Here is a 22,084-nt window from a genome sequence, read left to right as displayed (position 1 = left end):
GATAACTATCTTTATTGGGGCACTGAAGGACACACAGCGTTGGCATTCATAAGCTAAGTGATCTGAAAATCAAAGGCTGCTGTTTGTCGACCGAATATGAAATACTGCATGTTAAAGCATTCTTTTACATCTTGAACATCCATCACAAACAATCAACATCTAAATATATTTAGCCCATCAATTAATGAAGTTGATCTAAAAGTGTATGATCATAAGACAACAACTAGTCAAGAACTAACTACATTAACCAAAACAGGTCAGATCCATTCAATGAATACTGAAGAAAGTCAAACAGAAACCTGGTCTGACTTCATGTGACCTCCCCCGATAGTAAGGGACTGATTTTATAACAGTCAGTAACAAGGGGTCATGGGATTTTTACTGCTGGAGATGAATTTCAAGTTGCCATGAATGAGTCTCTCCCATTGCTCTGCAAAAACACAGGCAGCACTCAGAGACAGAGAGGGAGGGAGAGAGGAAGAGAGAGAGAAGAAGAGACGGCACTCACAGCATACAGAAAGAGGTAGAGAAAGACTTTGAGAGGAGAAAGCGTGAAGAGGCTGAGTGTGACACAACCGAATGAGAGGAGGAGGGACCAAGTGGCAGGGACAAGGGAGGGAGAAACCGAGAGGGGGGCGGACCAAGAGTGAGAGAGGGGAGGGAGTATCAGGCACAGGAAAGTAGATGAGAGAGGGAAGGAAAGAGAGAAACTGAGGTAGTCAGGAGAAGAGAGGAGAGCACAAGGGGAGAGCAACACAAAAAAGAGCTAAGCAGATCAGCCCAGTAGCATTCCTCTCACAGCTGCACAGATCCAGGCTGGGAGGGGAAGTTAGGCTCACCAGGAGAAGAAGAAGAAACCAAAGAATTGCATTTGTGGTTGTTCTCTGGGTGAAACGATCAGAAGGCTCCCTTGAGAGGAAGGGGAACAAGAAGAAAGTGGATTCAGAGAGCTGTGTCCTGCAGGGGAAGATGGATTCAGACTCCGGAGAGCAGAGTGATGGAGACCTGTCTCCAGGTAAGCTTTAAGAACATTTCTGCAACTATAACATCAGTGACCTGACATGTTGTGGTCACTGTGCTTCTACAGTTGATATCCAAGGGGTCAGTGAGTTATTCTTTGTCTATCTTTCAGTATATTTATCAGGTACTGGAGCCTCTTTTCACTGTGGCTGTATCAACTCACATGCAGCCATCCTTACACTGATCACTGTTTTGCACATCTGAATACTTCTTAAATGCCCTCCACAAATTCATACACTTTTAAGAGTCACTTTATCCATTGCTGAGATGTGTCAGAGTCAAGCTGCTGTGAGCTGTGATGCACACACACTGTGGGGCTGGTGACTGGCAGAGCCTCGCTGAGAGTGTGTATGAAAGCCGGCTCAGTCTCCACCAGGAGCAGGCGAGCTCCGACACGTGCAGCCGGGTGTTCGTCAACACATCAGCTACAGAGAGCACAGCCTCTTCTCCTCTGTGGTGCCTCTCATGGTCTCACCCTCAGGGGAGAGTTAACATGTTTAGATTCACAGTTTAGCATAGCACAATATTTATTAATCCTAGAAGTTACTCATTGGATTTTTCCCAGAATTGCAAGCAAGTGGACGAGCCAGTGATCTAAAGATGCTATGGTGAATTGAATCCAGGGAGATGACAATGGAGTCTAGGTTGAGCAATGTGTTTCTTTTTATTACACAGCACAGTATAGTTTAATACCTTTTCATTTCTACTTTATTATTTATTTTCTGTAAATATATGCTCAATTTAGAGAGCTCTGGGCTCCTTTAATTTGACACACGTATAACCTGTCCCTGGCTATTATTAGCAGATATAGGTGTCAAATAATGGACATATAAATTGATAGGGTTGCTAGTGTGGCTGATTACATCTTTATTTGACGGCGTAGAGCTTTGTATGTTATCGATGCTCTGTTGATCTCTGACCATCTGTCTGTCCATCTGGCTCATTGTCTGTCTGTCCATCAGTCATTTTGCAAAAAGAGATGCAATATTAATTTCATATGATAATATGAAAGCCAGAAACTGTGTACACATCCTCAGTCGGTGATGACATATCTGCATCACCTGCTGATTCTACGCAGACCGTTCAAGGTTAAAACATCAATCAAGACTCTCATATGTGACAGAGGCTTTATCCATGTCACTGATGTTCAATGTTCCCCGCTGAGACTGAGCCAGAAGTAAATCATGAAAACATTTTACATTTTTATACAGATCTGGTAACGATTCCAGCAATGTTTGTACTACTTAAACATTAAAATAATATTACACAATGTTAAATAAAAACGGTTGAGGTGAGAGCAAAACATTTTTTTTTTTCCCAGTGGAGAGGAAGCGAGAGCCTGACTCATACTTAAAATGCATCGTGCTTTGTGGCTGTGCTGCAGCTTCTACTCCTCAGTCTGCTGTGGTGGAAACAAAATAACTGGTATGGCTCACTTTATAAGGTCAAATGTCCCATCAAAATCTGTATTATGAAAACATTTTTGAAAGTGTTGCTGCACACAAACATGACCCTTATTCCTGTTTATGTGGATGAGGGATGTGTGATTCATTGACGCTGCCTTTAACATGTTTTCTGGCACAAAACTTAAACTGTAAATATTGAGGTATTTAGTCTCAGAAGGTCTTGTCCTCTGCCCTTGAGCTGTAAGTGAGTGAGACTGACATCTTATAGTTAAATGTTCCCCTCACTCAAACACAGCCTTATTTGCAATTAGTGATGTTCGGTTTGATGCCGGATAATACTTGTGGTTGGACCAACTCTCCCTACTGTATTTTTCGTCAGTTCTACATCTCTTCCCATAATGCCCCAGAGAGCATGCCTGACCTCGGACCACTCAGCCTGAGGTTATGCTGCCTCCAAGTGAAACTTGTGAGGTTCAACTTGGGAAGTCAAGTAAACAGTAAACACATAATGGTTGCCATTTGAGGGTCTCAAGTCACAAGTAATGTTGTTGCTAGGTGATGATATATATATAAAAGGCCTACCGGTATATATTGTTATATTATGTCTCTATTCATATAGAAAGAAAGAAAGTGTTTCACTTCAAACAGTTTGAATGAAAAAAGTAATTACACCTAGTGGTTCTGGTTGAACAGGTTCTGTTGGAGAAACATTTATTTTGTTCTCTACTTGGTTCCTCTTGGGTAGATGTAGATTGTTTAATAGGAAATGCAGTTTACGAACTAAAGTTATTTTCCTTGTTTTGTGCCTTATATCAAAATGCAATCCTTGCTGCTGAAAGCTTTATTACTTCTTACTGTGAGCTGTAGGGCAAATGATTCAGCGAGTCATCTCATAACTTATGTTTCTCCCACACCAGGAATGCAGTAATATTCACAGGAACGTGAACTGTTTCAGAGGAATTTACTTTTTTTAATTTCAGGTTGTCATGTGAGTCAGAATTTGAAACATAAACTAACCCTAACCCAGAGAATTAGTAGCACAAAGATCAGTCACAATACAGTAAGCTCAGCTGTAACTGCGCTAACTGTATAAATAAATACCCTCTAGACCTTACAGAAAAGAAACACACACACACACACACACACACACACACACACACACACACACACACACACACACACACACACACACACACACACACACACACACACACAAAGACTTTCCCATAATCCTCCAGTCATGCATTGAGTATGCCACTGACCATACCAACACTCACACACCGATTCATACTCGGACTTCCTTCCTGTGGTGGAGTGGATGTGACCACACGCCTTAGTTTCAGTGAAACGTCAACACACCTGTTCTGCTGGAAGAATGTTTTCAATATCATACAATGGCCCCACAACAGAGACATTTAAACAAAACTTCTGCATTCTGGTTTGAATGATGTTTTAGTTGTTTTATTAGTCTGACATTGTGTTTAACCTGCAAACAGTCCTCTTTTGTCTGATTCTATTTGGGGATGTGACTCACTATAACATCATAACCCAATCTGCCGTCCCCAGAGCTAGTTCCACCCGTTTGTGTTAATTTATATTATGAAAAGAGAAGCTGTTTTGCTGTTGTGATAACAGCTGTGGGAGGCATACGGGCATACGGGCATACGGGCATACGGGCATACGGGCATACGGGCGGTTTTGTGGTTATATCATAATCAAAGAAAGCTGCAGATGTTTGATCTACAGCCAGGTGATCTTCAGCATTCAAACACTCACATTCACTAGAATCGAGTGTTAATTGCTACTAATCCACACTTCCACAAACACTTCACACACACTTCTAAGATCACTGACTGCTGCATTGGAACGAGCCAGGAGCACACAGGAATCAGGGGAGAGCTTTTGCCTCATGATTGCCATGTTGGCAGGCCGGCCACATGCTTTACACATGAGAGACAGGCAGAGTGGGCCAGCCCTGCATAGACTTTAACACACACACACACACACACACACACACACACACACACACACACACACACACACACACACACACACACACACACACACACACACACACACACACACACACACACACACACACACACACACACACACACACACACACACACACACACACACTCTACCAGACACATACACATGCACTGAAAAATGCCTGCACTCTTCCTGCTCGTGCATCCCTGTTTTTTCCTCTCCCTGCCTTTAATCTGGCCCACAGATGGAGAGTGCTTACTGCACCCCAGCCCTCTCTACACACACACACACACACACACACACACACACACACACACACACACACACACACACACACACACACACACACACACACACACACACACACACACACACACACACACACACACACACACACACACACACACACACACACACACACACACACACACACAGTCGAGACACCAGGAGCTGGTTCTGGAAAATTGTAACTTGAACTGAGAAAAAAAAAGAAAGCAGGAGTGAAGCCATAAGTGGAAAAGACGACTCAGGAGAAAGTTCTTTTTTTCTCTTTCCTCTAGCTGCAGTGAAAGACAAACCCAAAAACTCCCATGTCCCTGAGCGGCATGTGAGTGCATTTTCCCTTGAATGCACATACACATGCGTTGGTACAATAGTACCATGGCATTTCATAGTGTTTATAGGACATTTGGAGAAATAATGATTTCCCTACGACTCAGCCATTACTGGAACATGAAATCAACCGCAGCGGCCTTTTGACAGAGCCTCACCCTTTCACACCAAGGCTTTTCCCCTTGGTGTCGTTGTTGGTGCTGCTTTGGTGCTTCTGGGGATCATAACCCTCAGACACTTCTCCAAAAATAGAGAAAAGAGAAACCCCAACGAGGACGAAGCTGAACCTGAGAGGATCTACGAAGAGATTAAAGTTAGTGAACATCAGCCTGGGATGGAGTCTTATGGAAGTCCTTATTACTGGACAAGCATCAATGAAACGCCAACTACACAACACAATAATAACAAGTACAACAGTGTGGACAGGCCAGCAGCTGAAGGAGGCAGCAGGGAGGAATGTGTGTATCACCTCGCCCAACTTCCACTTCAGACAGGAAATGTCAGCGAATAAACTTCTGGTAAATTCAGCCTGTACATGAACTGGTCACCACACCTCTCCAGCCGTGTGAAAAACACCCTTAGAGTGTCAAAATGTTTTTTTGTTTGATGCCTGAATATAAAAGATGAGAATCAACAAGCAACTCATATTTGGAAACCCCCTTTAATGTCATATGCAGGCTCGACTCCACTTCGAGAAATACAATTAGTAACAAAGCACTTATATACTAATAAAGGACTGGCTTATCTAAAGCCAGTTGAGTAGCACTTGAAATATTTTTCAGACACGCACTGAGGAGGAGGAGAAGGCTGTGGTCTCACTGGAGGGCCGGTCGAGGCAAAGCAAACAGCCAGTGGTGGCGCCTGGTGTGAGGGACATGACTTATAATTCAAAATCGTTGATGGAGATTTTTTAGGTGCAGTTTGTGATTCAAACTTAGAATTTATGCTTCATTTGTGTACACTGCAGTTAGGATTTGTCTTATCAACTCATAATATAAACTCACTACGCATATTATTGTATCATAAATGAGTCTTCTCCTCGTCTATTAACAGATCAAGGCAAGGGAAAACGAAGTGGAGTGGGAAGCGATTACTCACAAAGCTTTTCACACTTAATTCTGGCACAACAGAACTAAGTGCTTATTATGGCAAGAAGATAAGATAATGGTAGCAAAAAGAAGAATAACCATGTTTATCATAGTATATCACAACAAGAAGGAAACAGATTGTCACATCAAGGTGCTCCTAGCCTACATTTATAACTTTAAAGGCAGCAGAAAGAAGAAACAAATGTGCCAATTATATTTGTGGGTTTGGACATCTAATGGGCAATAATGGAAACAGAGAGGAACTAAAATGCCACACTCTGTTATCTATAGGCGTATAAAGCACTTGAACTCGCAGAAGGATCTGGTTTGGACGGTAGTGGAGAGGGTTAATCTGCAAAGAGGAATGCAGTCACATAAAGTCAGAAACAATTCCACAACGTGTGTGTGTGTGTGTGTGTGTGTGTGTGTGTGTGTGTGTGTGTGTGTGTGTGTGTGTGTGTGTGTGTGTGTGTGTGTGTGTGTGTGTGTGTGTGTGTGTGTGTGTGTGTGTGTGTGTGTGTGTGTGTGTGTGTGTGTGTGTGTGTGTGTGTGTGTGTGGTGTGTGTGTGTGTGTGTGTGTGTGTGTGTGTGTGTGGGTGTGTGTGTGTGAGTGTGTGTGTGTGAACCACAGTTATTTCCTGGTCATTAGTTAGTGGTGGGTTGGGAGCTAAGAGAGCAGCAGCACTTTGGCTTCACACTAAAGTGTGTCAGGCACTGTGAGGACTTTGAAGGCCAAAGCTCAGAGTACATCCAATTTGATCACTGCAGGCTTTTAATCGAGGCGGCATAGACAGCTGGAAAACTCCGCCCCTCTCCTGGCTAACCTTAGCTCATGTAACATTTATAACTTCATGTACATTTCTCAATGAGGGTTAATGTAATCTGTCTTTTTGAAAAGCTGTTTTACTTACTGCTGTACTGACGAATATAACTTTAACACCCCATCATTTAGAAATTAAACAAAAACGCATGATACTTGCCATTTAGATGCAGTATTTGCCTCACTTATGGGACCTACAGTTATAAATGCTATGAAAAGCAAACTCCTGAAGTTAATATTAAAAAGTATTCTTTTAACAAAGTGGATATGTAAGTAAGTAAGTAACTGAGTCTTAGTGTGCATGCATGATTGCAGTAAACACCATGCAGCCCCCCCCCCCCAATAAGTACTATTATTATTGCAGCCAAGTCTGAACGAGCCGCAGCTGGAACTCATTCTTTGGCTGGTATGGCTACAGAAACAAAATGATTATTAAATAAACGACAGCAATTATATAATGTTTTTTAAAAGCTTACAATACTTCTAGATATATTCATCAAACTTTTTGAAATACTCAAGCTGTATTTTTTGTTTTTTTCTGTGATTACCAGTGGTGGAAAGTAACATTTACTGAAGTACTTAATTGTAATACTGTTGCGATGTAGCCTGCTTTAGTTGAGTGTTTAGCCTATATATTTCTACTCTCTTTACAATAAACAGAGAAATGTTGTGCTTTCCACAGCTGACAGCTTTAGTCACTATTTACTATTAGTACAACATATATACAACATTAATAGCAATCTTATATCGGTAACAATAACCAGATAGTATTTAATACAATAGCATTACATTGACAGGGGCCATTCATCTGCCGAATGAGTTTACCGTTGATACTTTAAGTACATAATGTTGCAAATACTTTTATATTTTGTATTGCTACTTTTACTTAATTGAAATATTGTAATACTTCTAATGTTATATTAAATGTCAATGTGATCTTGACCTGTAGTTACAAACTGATAACATATCTTTGTCATCAGTAAACCTATGGAGTAATGGACACCGGGGGTAGTGATAGTAGCTATGGCAGGGGGCGGGGCCTAACTGGGCAATAACGGAGTGGGCCTCCAGTGATTTTAAAGCTTCCCAGTGACTCACTTTTACTTAACTCAGTTACAGTGGGGGAGCTAGTAAACAAACCGGGAGGCCAAAGTTATGGGGAAAGCTGGCAAGGCCCAAAGTGTGGGTGTGCGTGCATGTGTGTGTCTCTTTTGTAAACGATGCCACGGCATGCTGAGACTTGGCTGAGGTCTATGAGAGGAGCAGCTCACCCAGGGCCGGAAAACACTTACTTCCTTGCCACTCACCCTCAGCTCAGTGTAGATCTTGTAAGAAATGAAACAGAGAGAGGAAGAGATCATTAAAAAGAGACAAGAGCTTCATGAATGTAAGACAAACGCTCACGCTGCATCCGGTTCTTCATACAGCTGCAGAAGATGTGAAAGGGAATGAGGGTGAGGAGATGTTTTTGATGTTGTGTGGGTCTGTGTCTGACGTAAAGGGACCTTGACAGTAGCTATGGACAGATTATTTCACCTCTCTTTCTTCAACACCCCCACCTCCTCCATCCTTCTTTCTATCACTCCTCCACGCTTGTTTTAAATGAAGTGACACATCTGCAGGCTCTTTCAGAGAGGCTGTGATTGTATATTTATTTTATGTCCAAGCACACATATCTTCCTTCCTCTCATGCTTCTCTATTAGTTTGACTGAATGGTGTGAAATGAAAATGTACATATCGCCAGCTCTGCCCCCCCTCCCCCCTCACTTATTTTCGCCATTTTCCTTTCTCCGAAAAAAGCTTAGTTTGTTCATGTCAGATGGAAAAAGTCGAGGGAACTTTCTGTCTGGGTTATAGTCCAGATAAAGTATGGAAAGCACCAATATTTTAACATCCTCTGTTTTTTATTAGGCCTCAGTCTCATAGTCTGTCATTATGGTTCACACAAAAACACGCCCACACATTTGGACGTAGCTTTCTATAAATAGTCTGTTCTATGAACCACATTTTTTTTGACGTGGTTATCTACATAATTTCCAGCAAACACATTAATGAGACACTATGTTTTTGGCTGTCTTACATTTCCGCAGTTCAGTTTGACTGCAATTAACGCTTTTGTCTCTATAAGCTGCCTGGTCTCTCTTTATTGTCTTTCCAAACTGCTGTTGTCACTAATACAAATGTAAAAAGCGTCACTTCCTGTGGGCCAAGAAAGTTTCTGTGATCTGCAAACAATAAACCTGGCTATAGTTTCACCCTTGTGTTGTAGGGACAAACAGTACACATTTATTTATTCATGTAGAAATGTTCCTTCAACCAACGCCCACCTGAAAGCTATGATCGTGGCAGAGTGGTTTCCCAGAGAAGCTTCCAGAGGGGGGGAAGCAGAGAGGGGACACAGCCTGCAGCCAGTTCCCATGCCCGGCTCACCCTGCAGTCCTGACAGGATGTCGAGGATACCACTTCTCTTCCTCTGGGGGCCAGCCTCTTGTTTGGTCTTCATAACAAGCAGTGACTTTGAAGAAAGCCAAGGCCAGAGCTTAAGTTAGAGGTCAAAACGCTGATCCCTCTCTCTCACCCTTTCCCCCCTCCCGATCCCTGTGACAGGCGATCAAGCCAGCGACACATAAATCAATCAGACATCTCCTGCCACTGCCTCATTTCGCCTCTCCTCACTGGTTCAGCTCTACAGGGACATGGCCATTAAGAGTCAGAGACAGAGAGAGGCGAAACAAGAGATGTGGGATGGAGCATTAAATAAAGACTCTGCATGCAGCGATCTGTATCCCTGACTCAGAGAGGCTCTGAAGTGCTTTTCCCTGGACTGTTAGTCACAATAGAGACACTTAGACCGGTCCCAGGATAAACACACTTGTAGGTTCAAACACTGTCTCTTACTGTGTATCAGACCTCTTCATTACAGAGACATAAATGCAGCTCACATCAATTTAGTTTCTTTAATTGACTCCTAACCGGTTTGTTTATGTAATTTGCATCCATTATGTATTTGCCAGTAATGATGAGTCAAACCTTGTTTGGCTGCTCATTTCCATGTATTCCGACAAATACAGAGAACATCCTAAAGTGTTTTATCTTAATATAGCCTTCCTTTTAACAGCTCTGTTTAATAAGTAAAGCACAAATCATAGTTCAGTGAAGACACAAATGCAGCTATTGCAACATGCTTTGTTGAATGTCTTCTGTACATTCATTTAACATCAGCATCAACAATTATCATGCGTATAACTAAATATTATGAATAAAACCTGACCAATAATGCATTATACAAAACATCATACAAATCTAAAGTGGTTTTAACATTTGAACACAAACTTCTTAGTGCTTAGTGGACAAACTATACAAATATGTAAGTGTTTCTAACCTCCAACATATCTTTGATAAACTCAGCTCAGCTAAAAAGGAATATGATAATTAAAAAAATGCAATATGTAATATATTATATAATGAGTTAGGTCCAAAATATCCCCCTAACTGGTTAATCAAGTCAGTGTAATGTTGTGTTGATGTCCTGCTCTGGTGGTGAGGCTTCCAAGAGAAATCAATGCAGCATATTTGACGGTAATCTTACTCTAATTCAGCAAATGAATGAAACACTTCACCAACAGATATATATTAACAATCATTTGTTTCTGTTCCCTAACCTCCTTACTTGTTTTTGCACTTTAAAATTCTCCCTTGACAAGTATTTATTAGCTTTATCTTCATGTTTATATCATATGTTTTTTTCTTATGGCGATGCAGCTTCTCTTGTGTCTCATCTCGTCCACATTTCCCTTCTGGGACGAATACAAACTTCAAGCAGAGACATGCAGCATATGCAAAAAACATTAACACACCAAAATCACATTCATTCATATAATGTTTTACACACAGTTTGCCTTTTACAAGCCTCGGGGATTTGTGCGGAGAATAAATCTGTATTTCCTGCTATTACACTTTCTTCCAGTAAAGCACGAGTTAGCCGTACATTCCTCTTACAGCCAGACACATCTACAAAAAGGGACTGAACTTTAAACTCTGTAACTGTACTTCACACAAAAGAGAGTCATTAAGGCATTACAATTGAGTTATTTATTAACCTTAAAGGTGGGAATGCCTCTGTACATCCTGAGCAGCTGTTAATTGCACGGTGAATAACCTCTTTAAGCACTGAGTGCCCTCTGGAAACTGGCTCCGAGTCAGATTTACCATGTCATGAATAATGCAAGTCAACGCACTCCACTAAATGATACCATACTTTCTTTCCCTCAGTTAAATCTTTCTCAATCTTTTTTATTAAGTCACTCAAAAAACGCACACGCATTACAACAGACAGAGAGTGAGCAAGGGGTGGGATGGTGGTTTGAGTCATCTTCCAAATAGAGCAGTGGGAGTCAAAAATACACCAGTAAGTGGAGGAGACACATGAAAAGACAAAAAAGTCTCCAATGGCTTCAGCGCCAGGATACTTTTGCAGCTCTTTCCTTGTGTCTGAACCCAATGAATCGTGATGATCTCCACACACTCTATTTAATAGTCTGCCTGTGTGCATGTGTGTGTGTGTGTGTGTAGAAGTGATCTAACAAACACATAGCCTACACCACAGCTAGTGGAGCTCTGATACCAGCTGGCAGCACACACCATGCCTCTCCTCCTCTCTCCTCCTCTCTCTCCTCCACTGCCCTCCCAGGCTCTCTTGACACTGACCCTGCAGGCTATTAAAAACCTCTTTACTGCAGCTGAATGACCTGCTCCATTGTTTTCCTCAAGTCTTGTAAATGCAGCCAGAGAGAGTCTGCAGCAACTCTTCGTTGGAAGCAAAAGCAAAGAAAAAGGCCAAGGCTAAAAGAGAAGAAGTCAAGCTGTCACCCATGCTTACATCTCTTACTTCTCTTGCCCCTGACATGTCCTTCCCATTGATTCATTGTTTAAGCTGTGTTACTCTGTGAAATGGCAGTACTGATGGATGACACACTTACTGAGGGCTTTCCTGGACATTTTGCCACAGAATGAGCACATTGTACACAAGTTGGACGACTATAGTTGTTTTTGTTATTAAATGTATGCTACTACTGCAGACGTTTTTACATAGGAGGCAAAAGGGGGTTATAACTTTACTGTTTTTCCTTAATAAAATAAAATATCTGGAAAGGAAAATGTCTGGAAATGATTGCTGTTTCTGCATTTACAGAGTGCAAAGAATAGCCTGGCACAATTCAGAGAGGGTTGTATTGGCTATTCAGTTATAAACACATTAAAATAATAGGTTGCACATGGACAGTTAGTGTACAGAGGTTAATTGTGACGATGGCAACAAGTGAGTTCAGTTGCTTTTTTTGTTTGTCACTCAACATAACACTCCATTACCTCCCTGCATCCCTGAAGCTGGTTGTATGTCAGTAACCTTTAATATTTGGCTGTTTGAACTAATAATGTTTACAGGAAGGAGAGTCAGGTGCCAAGCAGTCGAGGGTATAGTAAATAGGCGTTTTGTTTTGTTTTTCTCTGTTCTTATCAAATGTCACATGTTGATCCTGTGCTAATATCCAACCCTAACAGGATGATTCTGAATGAACACCTGTGTCTGTTAGGTGAGTTAATTCGAGCATGTGTGATGAACATGCATTTGCATCTGGCAAAAATAAATAAAACATCCCATGCACCTGGGCAGTGAGTCTGGCCTGTTTTTTCTAATACTAAACATGAGCATGTTGTCATTAGCAACCCCAGGAGCACTGACCGAGCATTGTGTTTCCTCGTTCAGCGTGTGTGTGTGTGTGTGAGTGTGGTGTGTGTGTGTGATACATGATACTGTCAGGATGTTGAGCCCTGCAGCAGCTCTGAATGGTTTACAGAAATGATGTTATTAGAAGCTGGCGAAGTTAATGACTTGCAGCTCAGGGTGGAGAATAATTTTCAAAAACTGTAAGAAAAAAAGACAATTACAGTCAGCTGGAGGGTTTCATTTAAACTTTTATTTTAGGGTAATTTTTGTTTAATATTAATACCACATAGTCATCACTACCACTAACTAACCGAATGGGCAGATGTGGAAGAAGTACTCAGATCTTGAGTAAAGGTGGAAGTACCAGAGTGTAGGAATACTCTGTTACAAGTAAAGTACCTGCATTCAAAATGTTACTCAAGTAAAAGGAGAAAGATATTGGCATCAGAATCTAATTAAAGTACCAAAAGTATTTATTATGCAGATTGGCCAATTTCAGAATAATGTATATGATACTGTATGTTTTGATTATAATTATTGATGCATTAAAGTGTTATCAAAGCTGGTAATGGTGCAGCTAGTTTGAATAACTCTGTATACTGCAGGGTAGATTGAGAATGTTCCTCCAGGTGTAACTAAAGTCTGATTTAAGTGTTGATTATATTTCACATTATTAATACAAATCTGCAAAGTAACTCAAGTGTATTAAATAAATGTAGTGGAGTAAAAGTACACGATGTACCTTTGAATTGTAGTGGAGTACAAAGTAGCAAACAATTGTAATACTCAAGAAAAGTACCCCAAAATTGAACTTAAGTAAAGTACTTGAGTAAATACTTACTTAACACCACTGTTAAAACATTTCTATCAATCCTCTCACCTAAAGGTGTATTCACAGAGTAGAAAAAAAGCCTCTTGCACTGTGAGTTGGTCCATGTGATTCTTTACATTATTTCAACAAAACTAGCTTTGTTGCCATGTTTATATCACAAAAGTGAATGTATTTTCAGTCTGTATATGATGCCAGTTTGTGTTTGTACAGTTTTGGAAATCTGACAACACAAATGACCTTTTAGTACAAGCATAGGTCAAAGCAGCGGCTGGCTGCGGCCACAAAGGTCAGTGCAGCTCAGTCACGGTGCAATGCACTGCATACATGATAATGACGGAGCACCAAAGTCTTTTTCTGTGACTGTGTGAATACACTACACCTATATGCCAAAACACTAACAAGCATATTTTTCAAAATGTTCAATAATTACTTAAAGGGGACCTATCATGCAAAATGCACTTTTTTATGTCTTTTATACATAAATATGTGTCCCCGGTGTGTCAGGAGACTCACAAAGTGTCAGAAAACAAAACCCTCTCTCTTTTCCTCTGTACCCAAATCTCTAAATACGGGGGTACAACGCAGCTGATCCAGATTTGCGTCGCAAATTACGTCATATCGGAAATGTGGACCCACGGCACTATCAGAAACGTTGCTATCAGAAACAATGCCCGACTGTTTTGGACGTAATATGGTCTTTGTTTACATTAGGAAGCATCGCTAACACTTATGCGGCTTTCACACCAGCGCTTTTCCCTTTCTAGCGCCGAGCTAGAGCTTTTCTGGTTCAGCTACGGTTTCCCTTTTCAGCTCCCGCTCTGTTCACACCGCCCAGCTGCCGCTGCTGCGTCATGACGTCACCGTTTACATCGCTGATTTTCTCCCCAACGGAGCTCACAACAACAACGGGGGGGGACTGCGTCGGGTCGATGATCGTGTTGCTTTTAATCATACGAAGCCAGATTAAATTAAATAACGACTTCTCCAACCTTATACTTTTCTCCAGAGTGCCGTGGTTCATTGTTTATTAATGTGTTTCAGCGGCATTTACCGACCGCTGCAGTGCTGTCTGCTCTTCCACGGGAGTTTATTCTCCCGTTAGCTCCGGGTTAGCGCACACGGCTCTAAAGTATTCACTGTCTGACTGTCACACAAGCAGCTGGTACATATCCCCAGTTCCCCTTAAGTGAATGTGTGTCAGTCTGAATTGACGCTGTTTGGCATCACAACGCTGTTATGAAAGTTTCTCCGGTATAACATGGGTGATGTTAGCATAGCAACCGAAGCTAAACTGACTACTTGCTAAGCCGTTTTCTACAGGCACATTTTACCGGCGTATTTTTCATTATGATTCTACTTGTGATAGTCGGACATGACAACCTGTGCAGCCCATGTATTGATTCCATCCGATAGCTGCTATAATAAAAAACAAATTGCTCTCCACAATGATCAATAACAGCGAACGGATGGTCAAAGTAAGGTACAAATAAACAGAATCACACAAAGCCTGGTTAGTGTTGCCTGACTTTATAAAGTGTGTTTTTTTATATAAGTGTGTGGTTGCCTTCTAGTCACTTTGCTCAGCGCTACTGCTTGTAGGCAGGCATGACGAGACTCTTCAGTCGACCCATGTTCAGGGGAGGTGGGTTTAGTTTCCTGCACGCCTCGACGTAAGAGAGACGTAAGCGACGCCGCCTCTAGCTCCGAAGCTCTTGCCTCTAGACCGACAACTTTTTGGAGCTGGAAGTGAACCGCATTCCGGAGCTATGAGGCGGCGCCGCTGCGGTGTGAACAGGGAAAAACGGTACTTTTCAGGCTCCAGCTCCGAGCCGGAGCTGAAAAAGCGCCGGTGTGAAAGGGGCATCAGAGCTAATCTGTACTGGAGAGAGAGTATTTGTAAAAAAGCAGGAAATAAAAAAAGGAACTCGCCTTGTGGTAAACCCGCAAGAGAAAAAGCATTTGAGCAAAAGCATACTGTTTCAGAAATAATCCTTGATGTGGTTTGGAACATGATGGCATTTAATCACGGCAGAATTTAACTGTAGCTGCCGGGTAATTCTGAGCAGGCATTCGCTTTTTCAAGCTAAGGACCCAAAATCTGCGTTTCTCTAACAGGGCTGGAATAGAGGGATATTAGGGATGTCTAAAATGCATGCTTTGGTATTTTGAGCAAAACACATCATAGACATATTTTTATATATCTGAGACCGAATATATGCCTAAAAATAGCATAATAGGAGACCTTTAAAGTGGGATTTTCTTGTTTTCATGACAGCTGTACTAAAGAGTCATTGGCTGTAAACGTCCTCTTTATTCATGTAAGTGTTTCTGACTGATATGGGGAACAAATCTGGCCAGATGGACACTTTTTGCAGGGTACCACCTTCAGCATGGCAGGTTTGGCAGGTCTCCATTTTCCACACTGTATGTATGTTCTGATGCAGCGCAGCAGAAACTGTTGACTCAGCGCTCTAAAAACATCAGTCGGGACAAAGAGAGACTGTCTGGTCAACAACCGCGGCCAGAGAGCAGCAAGCACCTTACTAATCCTGATGGTAAAAGTAAACTTCACCAACTCCCAAAACACGCAACCCCTTTGATAGGCTGCTACGACGGCGGAAAACTCTGCTCCTGGTTTGTTTTTCAGGAACTTATTCCCACAATGTAGAATTCTCACTTTATTTTATGAAAACTTCCAACAAGTGAGAAACTATTGAGCTGGCAGGAGAGAAAGTGAGAGAGCAGTAGAGAGAGCAGTAGGATAGTCTGTTTCTCTTACCATCTCTACGCTGACAGCTTTAACTCTTCTGACACTCCGGCTCATGCATGTCACTCATCTCAGCCGCTGGGTGACAGGCTGTATGTGAATGTGACTTCTCAGTGTCACCCTGTGCATTCTTTTTTAAATTGTCTACGCTCACTTACTGTATCTTCTAAAATCTCCTTCCAGACTCTGAATCAGCCACCTCCTTGCCCAGCACTCTGACTCACACCTCAAGCAGACTTGTGTCCATTCTCCAAACTGTTTTTTTCCCCCGGACTCCTTCATTTTTGGCTTACATTCTTCCCCTCTCTGAAATGTGCAAACAGATTTGAGACAGGGGTCAAGGCAAGTGTGTTGATAGCCACCTGCTGGTCCTCCAAAACAGGCTCCAGGCTGTGTGGTGGGGGTGGCAGGATTATAATTAGTCTACTTTTAGCGCTGCACAGAAACAACTAAAAAGATCCAATCACTCCATTTCATGCAACACTCTTTACCATGAAATGTAACTGATCTTTGAATTGACCATGACAGATATTGGTTATTTCATTGCATGGAAGGGAAGTCTAATAAAAAACGACAGATCAGAATCCAAATAGTCTGCAGGACCAAGGGTCTGACAAGGCCGGCTTTATGGAGCAAGCTGTCACCTTTTTCAGAGTGCCAGGGTTTCAGTAATCTATCCAGTTGGTTTTCTGAATATCAGACGCTCGCTGGAACAAAGAGCTGCTTCAGAGAAACGGGAAATAACAGTGACATAGAGAGCCTGTTGATCAGAGCCACAGATATGTCCAATGAGAACCAAAGTTATATGTTGTGCTGCTGATATTCAAATATCATGGAAACTACCATATTGCTATTATGGCGCCTGTGTTACATTTTACACCTCAGGCTTTTTCATTTATATTTGGTATTTTTAACAGTTCCTGAAGAGCAGGCTGTGAGGATGAGCAACACATTATTATCTCCAAGTCTGATGTTGCCTGGACAGTCGAGGATTTATATAGATTTATTAAAGACTATTCTTAGTGCTGTATGTTTATGTCTGGTCACAGTATATCACATCCTCCTGCACAACAAATAATAAACAACAGGAACTCATCAACTGTCCTGTAATGAATGTTACATGTGCGTGTTGATTCATTCAGTCATTCACCAAAGAGTTTTGCATCTTTTTTGGTTTTGAGGGACTCCACTCATTCATTTTGGTTCAGTCTCACAACTCTCGTCAACCTTGTTTCCATCAGGCAGCTTTAAGGGAAGAACAGACCCAACTTTATCTACTCGCCTAAAATTAAAAAGGCAGACAACTAGCTAGTTAAGAAAGTGAAGCATGTAGAAGCTTAGGGACAGATTTTTCTCCCAGCAGAGAATATCTGACTTTCTTGGCCAGGTCGTCAGAAAATCATATGTACTTTTTTCCGAAGTGAAAGATTTGACAATTGTAAGTTCATATGTTGCTTTTAAAAAACGTTTTTCGTACAGTATGTATGCGCCAGTTTCATGATTTAACTGTATTATGGCCCCACAAACTGGACATTAAAAAATGTAATACAAATCAGGAAAAGCAAGAACTATGGCACAAACAGGAGTCTATTCACTTTCAGTTTGTTTGTTTTACACATAATGAAGGCTTTGAAAAAACTTGTTTGACATCTGCTTAATGAGCAATTAGAATTTTTCACAAATACAGGTATCATCCCACTCATGAAGCTGCACAAATTAGCAGTACATCAGATGTTATCCATTGGGAAATGACAAAGCACTTTGCAATATAAGTTGAAAATGTCAGAGTGGGCTAATTATATGTGCATGAAATGTCATTTGGCTTCAGACTGAAACATGAAATGTCACTTCTGTGTATTCACATGAAATGCCATGGATTGGATTTGTCGCAATTGTAGTGCAGCCTTAAACCTTCTATTTTATAGACACACAAGCAGATGATGCTATGGTGATGGAGTGAATTCTGCATGGTCATATGTTTTAATCAAAATGATACTGACAACTGAGCAGCTGTCTTTGAACTTGGGCTCATCTGCTGAGCCTACTGGCCTTGTCTGTCTCTATACATGTGATGTGGAGGAGGAAGAGGCTGACTATTTGCCCAGGGAACGGCAGGAAAAACGGAGGCCTCTTTCCTGGACTTTAATCGCAAAAGGAGTTATCTGGTGTGTAATTTGTAGCTGGGTGGCTCCTAAATAAATCCCCTTCCGTCCTCCCACTCCTCACATTTACAAAGACACATGTTAAGCTGCCGGATCGTTCTATAATGACACAAGTCGTCTTTGATGTTCCCCTCTATGATATATTGCGACTTCAGTGGGACGCTGCATAAAACTGTGACTGTCTGAAGCGAGACAGGAAAGTGCTTATCGGTGTGCAGCTGTTATCCAGAGCAGATAATCATTCCTCCCATAGTCAGCACCAAACCACAGGCAGCTCCAGGAAGGACGCCGCCCTGTGTTGAATGTGGCTGAACCACGTTTCATCTACTCTTCAGCTCTCACTTGTTCAGACTGTGTTCACTATTAAGTTATTTCTGTAACTTTTAAAAACCTGGAGTTCATCATCTTTAAAATAACAAAAGTCAGAATCTGTTTCTGTATATTCATGTTTGGATTTACAACAACAGAAGGAGGATGAGCCTTTGTTCATGCCAAAAAAACTCATCACCCAAGAGCAGTTTGTACCAGTGCTGTGCCTTTCTTTTTACTGAGATCACTTTAAATACTGCTACCAATTATTTGTTGCACGACTTGTTTAGTAACTAAGCCAGGAAAAACTCGTCCTCTGAATAACAAAGAAATCAGTACATTAGGATGTTTCAGCACACAGTGTTCTTTATGTAAGGACAAAGACATCGCAGAAAAAGCATGAGAAAGGAAGAACCCATATTTGTATGACAATGGGTCAACACAGATGCAAAAGCCTGTTTGTCCAGATGGAAGTCAGCTGCTACATGTAAACACACTTAGAATTGAGGGCAGTGGCTACATACTGTAATAATAAAATGTATCAAGGTGAACTGTGCTCTATTTTTCGTTCAGTCTGCTGTATTTATATAAGAAATACCTGAGTTTATCCTTTTAATATCTTTAAAAAAAAACAGCACATTGTGGGTCATTTCACTTAATGTCAATTGAAAAGAACCAGAATTACAAATGTACTTTCAGTAAAGCCAAAACTGCTTTGAATTGCAATAGACAACATCTACAGTGTGTTTCTTACACTTCAATACAATCTGACTAACTTTTGCTAGCAGTTGTGTTGACCCATGATGTATTGGAGAGAATGCAGGCACTTCACTATTAGCTTTCAGACCCAAAGGTTGTTCCTCGGCGTAACAGGACAAGATTTAAAACTAAAGCTAGTGTTGTTTAATGTTTGCATGATCTATGTATAGGCAACTGTCTGTTAACAAACTTTCCATGTCAACTTGAGGTAATATAAGGTCTCTGTTGTGTTTCCGGCTAGTTCTTCTGCCCCCAAGTGGCCAAAGCAGTCTATTGATATTGCTTCTAAGTATCTCTGAATGTCAAGCTACCTCAGCAGGATCATTATTATTTACTTTGTTGTCCCTTGTTCCTTTAAGTAGGTAATGCTAGAGTGAAGATTTCTGACCTGTAATACTTATCCCATGCCTCCTGTCTCTTTTCTGTCCCCTCAGGACCGGAGAGCTTCAACTCTCGCTCCCTGGCCCTGCAGGCCCAGAAGAAGATCCTGAGCAAGATGGCGACCATGGTGGTGGCCAACATGCTGACAGATGACACCAGCAGCGAGATCTTGGACGAGCTCTACAAGACCAGCCGGGAGTTCACCAAGAGCAAGAAGGAGGCCCACAAGATAATCAAGGACGTCATCAAAATCGCCCTGAAGATCGGCATCTTGTACCGCAACCACCAGTTCAGCCCAGACGAGCTGGACACGGTAGATCGCTTCAAGAAGAAGATGAACCAGGCGGCCATGACGGCGGTGTCGTTCTACGAGGTGGAGTACACCTTTGACAGGAATATTCTGTCACAGCTTTTGTTGGAGTGCAGGGACCTGCTACATACCCTGGTGGAGCAGCACCTGACGGCGCGCTCACATGCACGCATCGATCACGTTTTCAACCATTTTGCCCACGGGGAGTACCTGGCCGAGCTGTACGGGGACAGAGAGGAGTACAGACTCTCCCTGAGGAAGATCTGCAACGGCATCAACAAACTGCTCGACGAAGGAACGCTTTAACCTCACACACGACCTCTTTCACCTCTCGCTCTTTCTTCTCCTGCCTCCTTCTCTTTCCGGTGTCTCCTGCCTCCTTCTTTTGCCTTTCACCCATGACCGCACACTTCCTCTTCCCTTCTTTGCTCTCGTCTTCCTGTCTCTTCTTCACCCATTTCCATGAAGCGAGCTGTAACATCCTGCTGCCCTGGTTCCATGAGGGAATTTTATTGACTGTCTTCCCTCTCAGTGGAACATTGCTACACACTGGGACAGCCTGTGTCATGTTGTATGCATTAGAGCATTCCCTTTATGTGCAAAAGTGTACTGTACCAATGGCCAAAAAAAATACATTAGGTATAGTTGGATAAGGAAGATAATCAGTAGTAGTTGCAGTGTGTGTGTGTGTGTGTGTGTGTGTGTGCGTGCGTGTGTGTGCGTGCGTGCGTGCGTGCGTGTGTGCGTGCGTGCGCGTGTGTGTGTGATTCGCTTGAACACTGTGTTTGACGTGTGTGTAATGTGACCGTGTCAATCTTCTCTACAAGGGTGTAACACTTGTCTTTTATTAAAGATTTCTTGTAAACAATATTTTGCAGTTCTTCTGACAACAATACCTCCACTGAACTGGGGAACATTTTAATAGGACCAATAGGTTTGTTCCATGTCGGCAGTCATGAGGATACTTTTCTGTGAAAGAAAACCATGCTGAAGTTGTCACTACAATGAAGTTAACTATACTTTTTGCTGATTATGTTTTAGGGGGAAACCCCATGACAGAAATTGCATGGGTGGATCCGATCTGGAAAATAAGCCACAAATGGTGCATTAAGCTACCACTTTCCCATCCATTTGGCCCACACACACGCCAGGCATACATTTGCCAACACTAAATTTGTCTTGGGCAGGAAATCATTGATTTGTCATTTCTGGTTCATCTGATGCCCTCTGGTCTACTCTGCTCTCCAGTGCAGGAAAACACATTACTGGTGGCTTGGTGTGACTCCAGCTGAATTATTTTGGCAGACAATGGAGAAGACGTCTAGTTTTATGACTCTCTCTTTTTGTAGAAACACAGAAAGACCACCCACCCATTTAGCCTTTATTTGTACTCACTTTCGTTAGACCAACATCTATCAAGTGAACTGTAAGGTCATAGTAGTACATGTTATGACCATTAAAAGAAAGATGTATTTACCTCTATTGGCCTTTGTTCTTTTGTATCCTGCTTTTCTCTAGCCATTGTGTCAAACAGCAAACAAGTAGATTCAATGCTGATTGGAGAACAGGAAAAGAAGACAGCACACACACTCCTGGATGTTAATGTAATCCTTTAGGGAAAATGAACACTGTGGTTTGGTACAGCAAATACACATTAACACACAGGTAAATAATGTATTAGTTATTAGCCAATCACATTATGTAGTTTTAGATATACAATAGGTTCAGAAACAGGTATCAATGTTCTTCTTGGCAAAAACAAGTATTTACCTAAACGTTAATGTTTCCTTTAACTCTAATTTGTTCACACCCTTTACTTCATTTTCAAACTTTAACTTACCTCATTAGCATTGCTTTAATGTTGGGGTAGTGAGTGAGTCACCTATATAGTAAGTAATAA

General features: G+C 41.7%; 1 protein-coding gene across 1 annotated transcript; it reads left to right on the top strand.

The window, feature by feature from the left end:
• The first annotated feature begins 689 nt into the window (after nt 1–689).
• Nucleotides 690–21,054, top strand: tnfaip8l3 (tumor necrosis factor, alpha-induced protein 8-like 3). The gene is made up of 2 exons (XM_034116712.1): nt 690–1,015; nt 19,928–21,054. Exons 1-2 carry the CDS (start codon nt 970–972, stop codon nt 20,488–20,490), a joined length of 609 nt encoding a protein of 202 aa, XP_033972603.1. The 5' UTR covers nt 690–969; the 3' UTR covers nt 20,491–21,054.
• The last annotated feature ends 1,030 nt before the right edge of the window (nt 21,055–22,084 follow it).

This window comes from Trematomus bernacchii, unplaced genomic scaffold (assembly GCF_902827165.1).
Source record: "Trematomus bernacchii unplaced genomic scaffold, fTreBer1.1, whole genome shotgun sequence".
NCBI classification, from domain to species: domain Eukaryota; kingdom Metazoa; phylum Chordata; class Actinopteri; order Perciformes; family Nototheniidae; genus Trematomus; species Trematomus bernacchii.
The sequence above is the reverse complement of the archived record's forward strand: the minus strand, read 5'-3'. Positions and strand labels throughout refer to the sequence as shown.